The 12,642-nt window shown below is 41.5% G+C and overlaps 1 protein-coding gene across 2 annotated transcripts in view; it reads right to left on the minus strand.

Moving 5' to 3' along the window:
- CAPN6 (calpain 6) overlaps window positions 1-12,642 on the minus strand; it is a 65,855-nt gene that overhangs the window by 7,257 nt on the left and 45,956 nt on the right. For both annotated transcript variants that reach the window (XM_074834978.1, XM_074834979.1), the window contains exons 7-12: window positions 12,312-12,505; window positions 9,352-9,429; window positions 7,933-8,128; window positions 4,578-4,700; window positions 3,277-3,479; window positions 2,489-2,610 (exon numbers count right to left, since the gene is read on the minus strand). In XM_074834978.1, the coding sequence (XP_074691079.1) occupies window positions 2,489-2,610; window positions 3,277-3,479; window positions 4,578-4,700; window positions 7,933-8,128; window positions 9,352-9,429; window positions 12,312-12,505 (916 nt within the window). The remainder of the gene's footprint in view (window positions 1-2,488; window positions 2,611-3,276; window positions 3,480-4,577; window positions 4,701-7,932; window positions 8,129-9,351; window positions 9,430-12,311; window positions 12,506-12,642) is intronic.

Here is a 12,642-nt window from a genome sequence, read left to right on the forward strand (position 1 = left end):
ACTGTACCCAGCTTTTTATGTTACTGAAATGGACTCTAGTATCAGTTGAGAGCTTTGCCAAATTTCCCAGCAAGGTGCCCTTAGAAGGCAGAGTGCCAGTTATGGGCGTAATCCTTGTCATTGCACAGCTCGATTTTATTGTGTAGCACAAATGTCAGCAGTACACATTTGGCTTCATGGTTTTTTATTTATAGTTCTTACTTCACGTCTGAAGCTGCTATAAGATACGGCATTCTGCAAGTCGATCAATGAATGTACTCTGTGAATTAGAGATACTTACAGGAAAAAAAAGGCTAATAATGAAAGATTCAAACAAGGATTTCAAGCAGAATTCAAGACAATGGGGAAGCTACTGAAGTGAAGTAACTCAGCTCTCCTTCAGTGCCCCCTGAATGAATGAGATTTGGAACTACAGGCTGGAAGGAGACAAAGGCTTTTACTGAAAGCTTTATGTTGATACAAAAGGAAGATATTTTAACTTTTTTGGTGAAGTTTTATTCAAACAATAAGATTCATTTAGGTTTTGTGTTCAAATCCCCTTATGTTTTTGATGAATTTAAAAATGGCACGTTGTTTCACACAGGGAAATGGAAACACTTCAGGAAAAAAAAAAAATATCGACGATAGACTTTTTTTCAGCCACTTGATGAATTCAATACTAATTCACAAATAGCATCACTTGACCCAATTATGCATTTTTTTCAGCAGATAAAATAATCAAGCAGAAGTTTTGCTTAGGTTTAAACAGAAAATCTGTGAGTCCATTTCCTACAGACAGTTCTTCCACCTTTTCAGTTCTGTCAGGGTAGTCATCAGCCCAACACTGGATGCTGAAATCAAAGTGGAAGAAGATGCTTCAACTCAACCTGACCATGTGTGGTAGTACTGAGTCCTAAAGGTATTTGGGCTATACTGTAGTTAGAATATTTATTACACATTGGTTGTAAGTCCTATTTGTATATTTCCGAGAGTCTGTGTCACAATGCACCAAATCCCACAATGCTCTCTGAGCTCAAGCCTGGTCTTTGGCAGCTGCAGGCAATTGTTTTTAATGATCTTGTCAAGGCTGTAATTGTGCTAAGGATTGTGAAATGCTAAGGGTGGAGAATTGGATTTTATTGCTTTATGGCAAGGAATGTTAGAGAAAAATATTTAAGGAATTTTAAAAGAAAAAAAAACCCCACACCCTTAAAAATGAAAATGTCCTTCACAGGGCAAGAACAAGAACATACTGCCTCTTTTCAATGCACTGCTCTGCTATTCTTGTCACACATAGCCCCTTCAGTCTCACCCATCCATCGTGCTTTGCTGAGAACGTGGAGCCATACCACTTGTTTTACTGAGGTGTTTGTGGCTTCTGTTTTTCAGGAAAAATATCAAGAAAAACGAACTGAATCAATTTTCTATCTCTTTTCCCTCCAGTGTTCCTGTGCCCTGAAGAGACAATCACACTTAACAGAAAGTGGTTTTCACAGTGAAAAGTACATTCAGCACCGCTCAGTGGGTGCCAGGAAAAACTATGAAAAGGGGACTGGAATAAAATTGTAGCCAGCTGGTGGGAGAAATTTTACAGCTGCTTTGTGAGACTGAAGATGAACTGTACTATAGGTCTCAGTCTAGTGCCTTGTCTACCACAAGAAATTAATACAACTGAGCTCCACATCTTAAACTGAAGAGTGCTGAAGAGTTATCTGGAGCAAACACAGCAGATGTTTCAGGAACCTCTTTAGTTTTCTGTTCTACTTTCACTGTAGTATCTCTGCTCCTTTGCTTTCTCCCTACCCACCAATCAACGCTGGATGTGTCTACCTTTTTCTATTGCACTGGTCATGGAAAATGAAGGGCGACAAACAGAGAGTAGAATTAGAAAATGAGGAGGAAAATGACAAGTGGACAAGTCTCCTAATTAACTGTCAACATCAGGTGCCAGAAAGACATTTTAGTGTCCTTCAGGACAATTCCTTTGATGTGTAGATACACAGTCCTGTACAAGTCGTTTAACCTCTCCCTGTCCTAGTTTACCCAGCTGAAAATGGTTGTTGAAAACCATAATTTCCTCTCTGAAGTGCTATTAAGCTTGTGGTAATGAAGAACAAAGTGCTCTGAAGGCCATGAATGACATTGCTGAGGTAAGTATAATACACTACATGAGTCTGTGCGATTCAGCTGTCTCCCTGGATATTTTCCATTTAGAAAACACATAACCCTGAAAGGTCAATTTCTTACTAATCCCCACAAAAAGCTTCTCAGAAGGATCTGGCTACTACTGCCCATCTGGACCAGCATAGATGACACATAACTCTTGCTGGTTTGCCTCATCTTATTCATCTGATCTCTCCTTTTGAGCAATTTTACAACATGCTGTAAAAGAATTCTCATAAATCTTCAGTTAGTTTGGATAATTTCTGACTGCTTACATATCAGCTTAGATCATCTTTAGAGGACTGAAGACGCCCCTTCCACTCTTTCAGGCTTGCTTTACACTTACCGCCTGATCTGTCTTGCTTCTGTAAACCCTCTGCAGAATGAATTTTGATTTGGGTGACTCTGCGTGGATAGCCGCAGAGAAGACTCCAACATGTCATTTCAGGCTTATCTGCCTTCAGCTCCCTGAAAAATCATGGGAAAAACAATTGAAGCAATTAATGTCAAGCAAAACAATCAATGGTTGTGGAAATTTGGCATTTAGGAGATCTGTACTCTTTCCTCATCTACCATTTTGGATCTCTGTGGTACAGAAATGAGAGACTTAAGAAATAAAAACAGAGCAAAGCAAAGCAAACCAAATATGTGTCATCCTTCACATGGCAGCAAAAGTAGCAGAAAAAAACCAACTTTAAATCATGGAAAATAGTATCAAAGCAAGAAAAAAAAATCAGCGGGGATGATTCCACAAAACACTAGTTTTGCCCTTGCAGACAACCACTGGTTTCAAGGGAGATGGTGAAAGAAATAAAGAGTAACAACTGTAACTGCAAGCACCAGTGCTCAGTGGACCTGGAACTGGAGTTGACTACAAAAGCCAAACTAAAAGGTCAAAAGACCCAAACTGAATTGTCCACTAGGTTCCTACGTAAAAATGTCCTGACCATGCACAAATCCCAGTGAGCCATCTAGGGATTCTTGGAGGTGACCCTGACCATCTCAAGGGCCTAGTTCTGGAGCTATATGAGCTAGTGAGTCAGGGATATTTGAGGGCAACCAGGCAACCATTTCCATGGAGGTGCAGCCAGTGTGGGCAAGGGAAGATCTTATGTAGCTACGAGTGCAACCTACCTGAGTTTTGATGGCACATCCGTGAAGAGTCTCAGGATAAACTTTGTAATGATGCCAGGATGATATGTAGTTGGGATAAGGATGTAGCGGCCTTTCTTAAGGATCCTCTTCAAGAACACAGTGCGTGTGTTGATGTACAGAGATGTGGCCACTCTCTCCTGCACAGTCAGCTTGTGTAGTCGATAGTTTCTGTTATCCTCCACCTACCGCCACAGAGCAGTACAGGGATTAATGCAAGGAGGGATATCAGAGCTTACAGGCAGGAATTTCCCTGTGCATCACACAGCCTTTTATGAGCAGAAAAGACAATGTGCAATAAAGGCAAATGGTTTGGCAAATGGTTTTTCACCCCCTGAATTTACATTTTATGTTTTGTTCTAAGCCTTGAAGCTATGCTTAACTATTAACATCCTCTTCAGGGAACTGATATTTGCCACAGCACAGTTAAAATATAAGCCTTTCCAAATTAGATATATAGGCATGAACAAAACAAGGTAAATTATGCTACCTTCTGTAATGACACTTTTCAATATATGTGGTTAACAGGTGATTGTCAAATGAATAGGTGTGATGCAGATGTCAGCAGCTGTAACTGTTAAAAACTGCCTATTTTATAGGCTAAGGCCATAGACTCAGTGTAGTCCCACTAGCTATAGCAACAGATAAAATAAACCTGATCCTCAGTGAAAAAGCAGATGCATAGCTGTTTCTCTTGCTTTCCTCCTCCTTTCAGTTCATATGCTTTCATTTTACTCAATTTGCCCTGGGAGTGCAATTAAATTACTGTTTGGGATCCCTTTGGTTCCTTTTCACATATGCTCATTTCCTACTCACTACTCCAGCTTTTGAAAACACTTTTGACTCTTGTTTTTAAGTGGCAAAAGAAAAACTCCAGACTTTTTAAACTCATTCACGTGGCTGTATTTGCTGATGAAATGGAGGCAGAAGCCTCCAGTGAGAAGGAGAAAAAAACCCTCCATGTTTCAAGCGTTAATATTTTTTTTTGTCTTTCCCTTCAAAGGGGGTAGAAAGATCACTTAAAATTCTTTTACAATAGGGAAAAATGATTTATGCTCCTTTAGTTCAAATAGAGTTTGAATTGAACTAAATTCAATTTAGCGCAAATAGTCTGTTTAATATCAGTTCTGGTGACTGAGTGCAGTACACATGCAAAGCTCATGTTGAGAGGAGAGCCAGACCCCACCATGATAATCATGCCTCTATCTGCCAAAGATCTCATTGCCAGGATGAAGCAGGACTGCTGAATAAACTCTAAACCAGGAGTGCAGATGGCTGCCTACCTTGAATATTTCAAAGCCAATTGGGATGCTGTCTCCCTTCCCTTCTTTCTTGTATTTGCGGCGATCCTCCTGTTGTAATGACACCAACACTTTGTCCTCAGTCTTCTTAACATCAAAGATGTACTAGTAGAAGAGAGAAGAGGGTAAGCTGTTAGAAATGCCTTAGGATACTGAGGATAAAGCCATCACCAAGGAAATATGTGCATACAAAGGAGGCAAATGAAAATACATTTGGGGGTGGGAGAAGAGTTCTCCATATAACAGACATTCCCAGGAATTTGCACCTGAAAATTAATGCTAATAATAAGGATCTTTAAATCAAAAGTATCAGAGACACTGAAACGGGTACTTCACATAAAGCACAGCATGAGACTGTATTACAAAATAACTGGTGAGGCAGCAGAAGAGAACATCTCCTATGAAAGCAAAAGACAATAGACTAAGTTTTATTTAGATATTTATATATAAATCAGGAGTGAGATAAAAAAATAAAACCAACAGACCCCAGGTGGGGTCTCTGATATTTTTTGATTCTGACTTGAATATCTAGACAGGGCCCGTAAATTTCAAACATCTTTGTATAGGACCTGCAAATGAAGGAATATTCCAAATCTTAGTTAAAAAAAAAAACAAACCCCACAACTTTTTTCCTCACCTACAATTTCTATTTAATATAAGAATGACAGGAATGGTAATTTTGGACTTTCTCAGTTTTCCTGAAAATCTTAGGAATACCCAGTAAAAAGGGCTAAGAAGGACTCCTGGATCTTCAACAGGCAAATCTTTTATCCAAACTGTTTAAAGTAACTTGAGTCAACTTGGGTTTAAGACCAATCAAAGGAATTTATTTCAAGTTTAGGCAGCAGTTTCCATCTCAATAAATCAGACTTGAAATGCTTACATCATTAAGTATCACTACCAGACCAGTTCATGAGTAAGTATGTACCCTTTCAGTAGACGAAAAAGGTCATACAGGTGTTTATATGACAGAGTTAAACATTCAAATTCATTCACTATTAGAGACTCCTTTAAACTTTGTTTCTTTTGTGCATACAGAGGGCAAATCTGAGTTGTCGGAACCAGTGGAGGGCAAGAAGACACTATTTATGCCAAGTTTAGACAGATGCTGTATTCTTCCATCCACAAAAACCTTTAAATGTTAAGCAAACAAATAAAAGCAAAAAACTGCAGTGGTGCACAGCTGGGTACTATGGGCACCACACGTTCTGATTTAAGCCGAAATTCTCAGACAGCGTGGAAAGGAATATCATCAGTGATTCAACTCCCCTCTTCCTGCTCCTCCAAGAGCTGCTAAAAAGCAAATCCTCATTGAGTTTGCTCTGAGGTAGATACTGAGATTTCCTTGGTTACTGTTGTGGAATGATCCCCCATAATGACTTCACATCCCTCTGTGGTTAGAGCTCTGCAGAATAAGGCACTGTCATATTTCTCATCCCTGACTCTCACTGTCTCATGCAGCGTCACACCCACATGGACGAAACACCAACCTCTAGCAGAGTTGGCTGAAGCACAGCGGTATTGGAAAGAAAATCAATACATTCCCAAGCCTCTGGGCTTCATTAGTTGTTCATGGTATTTACAGTTGAGATTGACCTCCTACAGAACTACTGCTTGCTATTCTGGGCTGGCTGTTTTTTGGTATAAATTCAATGCTTCTTTGTACTCTTATTTGTGTGCTATATCAACATTGTGTCAGAGAAAGCACAGGACCTTGAAGGGAGTCCTAAGGGTTGTAAAGAGCCTCTGCAGAGAGAATCTAAAAAGCAAGATATAAATATGCAGCAACACCTCGTAAAGCACATTTTAATTCTTGTCCCTGTTGAACCATATGCAGTGTTACCTAGTCACATAGCCTAGCGTGCTCCAGGGTAAATGGAGGTGTGGAAGGGGAACTGTGGAAGTGCAAGAGGACTCTCTTGGTCTGATGAGAGGTATGCAACTGTGATGATCTTTGATCTGATGACATTTCAGCGGTCCTAAGGGGTAGCAATCTGGAAATCTGCAGGTGGCTGTAGGAATACATTTATACTTGGCTTAAATTCCCTTATTTTAAAGGGACTGGAAGTGTCACAATCCCTCTCTGTACAGAAAAACTTCACAGGAGGCCTCAGTGTCAGGCATTTCACTTGGGGAGAACAGACAGAGATTACCTCTAGACTATGGTAGTATATGCCACAGTAATTTATAATGGCCCTAAGCGAACATAAATGTGTTCCAGCACTGCTATTAAGAGCCTTTTAATCAGCTAGCCTAGAGATAAAACTGGAATAAAAAGAACTTCCATTGCATCAGGCATTGCACTCAACCATAACCTGTATGTTTTGTTCTCTGTGGCAGCTAAGCACTTACAAATGAGACCCAGACAAGCACTTGGAATAGATCCAGAATCATACAGAGGAATATCTGAATAAAATCACCATCTGGAAATGAGGCACTGACAGAAGACAGAGCACTTCTGTCTGGACAGATCTTCTCCATCTACACCTATATGACAGGATGAGCTGGGAGTCTGAGATTCACTCCTAGTCTGAACAGCAAAGGCTACACTTTTCCAATATCCTGCTATGAAAATTGTGGGGTGCAGACAGAAACCTCCCATACAAGTGCAGAGAAGCAGACACAAGAACATCTTTAATTAATCTAAAGTATGTGGTGAATTACAAAAGAACAGAAAGGTCAATTTTCAAAGTAATAACTGAAGGAGTAAGCACCCAGACCTCACTGACATTAATGGAAGTTTTATGCTTGAATTTGCATGCACTGGGATGAAAACATGCAACACTGAGAAGGGCAGGAAGGTGAGAAATGGAGTAAGGATGGATGAACAGATAAACTGAATAGCTTGAAAGTTAACAGGTAGGATGAGACAAAAAAAAAATCCATAATGCTGATGAGAGGATGAGCTTGGGGAAGAGACTAGATACTTTCAGAATCTTAGATTAGTGCAAAGGGACATGAACTAAATACAGAGGGCCAAAACTCAGACTGTTTAAGGATGTTAAGTGAATGGAGTTATGTCATTATAAAATCAGACTTGCTGCTTTTTTACAACTGGGAAACTGAAAGAAGTCCAGACAGGACTTTACTAATCTTGGTGAGTCTAACTCATCAGCCCCAAACATGATCAGTCTTAAACAAATACTTAAACTCTTTACTGAGAGATTTCACGGAAATCACTGAAACATGCAGTGAACCAGCATCCTTCCAGAGGACAGAGACTGTCAATGAGATTTCTGTCAAGTAGTCACTGCCAACTCCTAAATAGAAGAAAACCTTCAGAACCCTAGCTAACGTGGATACACTTCAGTACCTCACAAAATACAAGGATTCCCACCTGGGGATTCTGAAGGAAGGTCTCATTGTTATCAAAGCATCCACCAGAGCGATTTAGCAGGGGCTCCGAATTCTTTACCCAAGCCCCATGCATCATTTTCTTCTCCCAGGTCTTGTGGATACTGAAGTAGGAGGTATTCACAATCCGGCAGATGTCCACATCAGTGAAATTCTTACACCAGTCCTCAAACGTCATCCTATTCCATGGGACACCAGGAAAGTAACAGTAAAATAAACAGTGATAATCATGCAAGGAGCCAAACTAACACATGAAATCTTCCAGTAATTTAAGAGGAGGCATTGCTCAGCTGTCCAGAGAATAAACTGATTCACTGGAAAGTTCTCCATGTGGAAATACTTGTGAAGCCACAATCACACTATCTGAGAACTTAATTTAGAGAAATACCACCTCAGTGTGTTTGGTCAGCTCTGTTGCAGCACCTAAGCCTAAAGGATAGGTTGTATCTACCAGGCTGGATTAGATACCACATATTTTGCAAAGGCAAAAGAAGAAAACCTGCAACCAAAGCACTATCCACTCCTCATTATTATGGTCCATATTGTTATATCTGTCCATAAGCATGACTCGAACCCCTGTGCTCTGGACATAGCTTTTATTTAGCATCATCTCAGTGCTATAACCTGTGACTGCTAAAGTGACAGACTGGATTGCAGAGCAGTTAAAAAACATTCACCTCCTCTAACAGCTTGGTATCTCTGAACTACCATCATGTTCTGGCTTATTAATGGCCCAGAACCAAACCCTACAGCTGGCTTCCAGTTGCCAGTTCTGACAAAGCCAAGCAAACAGAAGACTCTTCATACTAAGCCGTACCAGCACACTTGATGCAACATTGATGATCTACTGAAGAAGTTGCTGAACTGCCTCAGTGTATCTAAGCTTTAAGCAGAGTCAAAATTATTAGAGTTCTAGAGATTCTGTAGAGGACGAACACTTCTCATGCCCATGATGGAAAACACTGACAAATACCAAAATTCATTGGCTGCAATTGTATTTACAGGTACCTCAGCCATGCTTGAGCTAGAAATCCTACAGATAGGCACAGTAGTCAGTAAACAGGATTGACAGTGTGTTCAGTATTTGGCATTCTGTCATGTAAACCAGCACATGTGTTGTTTCACATTCTGAGTGAATATCTTAAATATATATAAAAGATTTTGAGGGTGTTTGAAACTTATATTTACTAAGAGCTACTAATTTTGTTTTACTAGTTTTTAATCAATTTTTTCTGTTTTTCTCTGTTATCCCTTGAGAGTTTAAAAGAAACAGACTTTGTGCCAGGACTGGATAATCTTATCTATTTGGGAAAGTTGGTTTTGAAGCTGTTAAATGGCAGAATTAATGACAATTACTCTGTGTAGCCAGTATCTCCAAATCATTCACATGACTCCCACTCACCAGAACTCTCCATCATTCTCAAGAGTGAGTCCCAAGCTCTTCGATTCTGATTTGCTGACTTTCTTCCACTCCTCAGAACTAAAATGCAAAAAAAAAAAAAAGAAGAAAAAAAAAGAGTTAAAAAAAGAACAACAAAGATGATTAATAACTTACATTAAAAACTCTCACCTGGAAACAAAATACAAGTAAAATTCTCTCATGGTCTCTTGTTATAAAGGTAACACTGGAGTACTGAAAGGACAGATGATATTCAGGAAGAAAGTGTGGGGCTTATAGGAGGAGTTTTAAAACATTAATTGAATTGAAAGCTACTGAGAAAGAAAGATATGAATGGGAAATTGGCACAACTAGAGCAGAACCTTATTCACAACTTCCCTTAGGACATTTAAACAGCTGGTTTGGAAGGTTGTATGAGATTGACTACATTCCCTGAAGGTCCTTCAAAAGAAACCAGGTTTTCCTCCTCAGGAGCTTATGAGCACTTCACTTAGACCAGAGTATTCTCTTTGTCTTTCAATCTCCTTAAATAAAACAGGCCTGAGGTCTGAGATTTCCTCAGAGAGCCTTTGAGAAGAAACTGTTGCAGCAGGAGCCTAGTGTCCAGTTTCCAGAGTAACACTACACTGCATAGACACTTCATTGCTTGCATTATCATACAATTTACGTGCTCTGCATTTGTCCCCCTGGGGGCACCTGCCTCTTTCCACTGACTGCAGGGGAGCACAGGATCCTAAATGCAAGTAGTCTGATGCTTAAATCAGACAACATGATAGAAGACAGCATAAGCCCCTTCCCTAATGTGTCACATTAGACAAACAGAGCCATAATTCCACACTGCCTTTCCAAAAGTACTTAGAGGATACAGTTGAAGGTGGTTGGCAGGAGGGAAGGGAGGTTGCTTGCAATAAGAGACATTTACTTAACCCATTTGGAAATTCTCAATTTAATTCTGTTAGGCTAAAAAACGTGGGCCAACCTCAGACTCCTCAGTGCCTGTGCTGAAATGAGTGGCAGCTGTGCCAAGACAAGGGCTGGTGGGGAACCACAAGGGCTTAAGTTAAACAAGACACAGTAGCTCTTCTGCACATTCTTCACATTTCACCTGAACCAAACTCTTTGAAAGAAATAGATTTTTGCTAGCTAAAGCATGGAAGAGAAGAACTTAACATGCTGCTGTTAAGAACATTGCATTGTTATCACAGAATCATGGAATGATAGAATGGTTTGGGTTGGAAAGGACATTAAAGATCATCTAGTTCCACCCCCCCTGCCATGGGCAGGGACACCTTCCACTAGACCAGGTTGCTCAAAGCCCCGTCCAACCTGGCCTTGAACACTGCCAGGGAGGGGGCAGCCACAGCTTCTCTGGGCAACCTGTGCCAGTGCCTCACCACCCTCACAGGGAAGAATTTCTTCCTTATATCTAATCTAAATCTCCCCTCTTTTAGTTTAAAACTGTTACCCCTTGTCCTATCCCTACACTCCCTGATCAAGAGTCCCTCCCCACCTTTCCTGTAGCCCCTTTAAGCACTGGAAGGCCACTCTAAGGTCTCCCTGGAGCCTTCTCTTCTCCAGGCTGAACATCCCCAACTCTCTCAGCCTGTCCTCATAAGGGAGGTGCTCCAGTCCCTGATCATCTTCGCGGCCTCCTCTGGACCCGCTCGAGCAGGCCCATGTCCTTCCTTCTGACGTTGGGGGCCCCAGTGCTGGACACAGCACTGCAGGGGGGGGTCTCACGAGAGCAGAGTAGAGATGGAGAATCCCCTCCCTTGACCTGCTGGCCACACTTCTCTTGATGCATCCCAGGACACGGTTGGCTTTCTGGGCTGCAAGTGCACATTGCTGGCTCACAGTCAGTTTTCCATCCACTGATATCCCCAAGTCCTTCTCCACAGGGCTGCTCTCAATCCACTCCTCTCCCAGCCTGGATTTGTGCTTGGGATTGCCCTGACCCATGGGCATGACCTTGCCCTTGGCCTTGTTGAACTTCATGAGGTTTGCATGGTCCCCCCTCTCCAGCCTGTCCAGGTCCCTCTGGATGGCACATCCCTTCCCTCCAGCGTGTCAACTGCACCACACAGCTTGGTGGTGTTGGTGAACTTGCTGAGGGTGCAGTCAATCCCACTGCCTATGTCACCGAAAAAGATGTTAAATAGCACCGGTCCCAACACCGACCCCTGAGGAACGGCACTTGTTGCTGCTCTCCATTTGGACATTGAGTTGTTGACCGCTGCTCTTTGAGCATGACCATCCAGCCAATTCCTTATCGACCAGGTGGCCCATCCAGCAAATCCATGTCTTTCCAATTTAGGGACAAGGATGTCATGCAGAACAGTGTCAAATGTTTTGTACTTATTAAATGCTAACAGTGGCTGGTAAGCACAGTGTTGAACTGTAACATCCTAGTTAAGTGTTTTTCATGTGTAAATTGCCAGTAATGGAATACATCCCCTCTAGCAGTCATTTCTGTCTCTGTAGGGGTGCCTGCTAAGATCATGGCCTACATTAAAATTCATTAGAAAATAATTCAAAAAATCACAAATATGGCAATTTTACAGCATTTTTCACCAGTCACTTAAATTATCTAAGAATAAAAGACTTATACCATCCCCAGCAGCTAGCAATTACCGATGAGAAACTGAGTCACAGTCAAACTCAGTGATGAAGCTGGGGACAAACTTCATGTTCTTGACTCATCACCTTAATCATAGGCTATTTTTCTACTCATGCTCCAGTGTGCCAGAACAATGATGCATACAGTAAACTAAGGTCCAGGAAGCCATAACCTCCTGGCTCCTCCAGGATGTGTCCATTTGCTCAGGGAATGCAGATGGCACAACGGTTCAGCCATCACTGAGTATTGCAGACTGATGTCGTGTCTCAGTGTTTAACCATGCATCTAACATCCAGTGGCCCCAATCACAGTTTCATTCCTTTGACATGGGATTTTCAGCACTTACTTGTCACTCCAGGCGCCGTTCCACTCTCTTTTTCCCCAGGGGTTCCTCAGCCTGATCATGAACAGCTTTTCTGCCTTAAAAGAGAATATGAGCCTTTCTCCAAGGCGCAGCTTCCGAATTGCTGTCACTGAGTAGGCATGGCCAACGACAAGACCCATCTCTGTCTCCACTTCATTGGTACTGCCAGAGGAAGCCTTTAGCACCAAGAATGACAATAAAAAAAAAAACAACTCGCATCGTTGAGGGACTTGACAGCTATGCGTTCAAGAGGCACCACAGGGAAGGCTTGTTTTCTTTCACAGAGTTATACGTTCCCTTCCCGAGTGATTTG

Source organism: Strix aluco, chromosome 10 (genome assembly GCF_031877795.1).
Source record: "Strix aluco isolate bStrAlu1 chromosome 10, bStrAlu1.hap1, whole genome shotgun sequence".
Taxonomy (NCBI): Eukaryota; Metazoa; Chordata; class Aves; order Strigiformes; family Strigidae; genus Strix; species Strix aluco.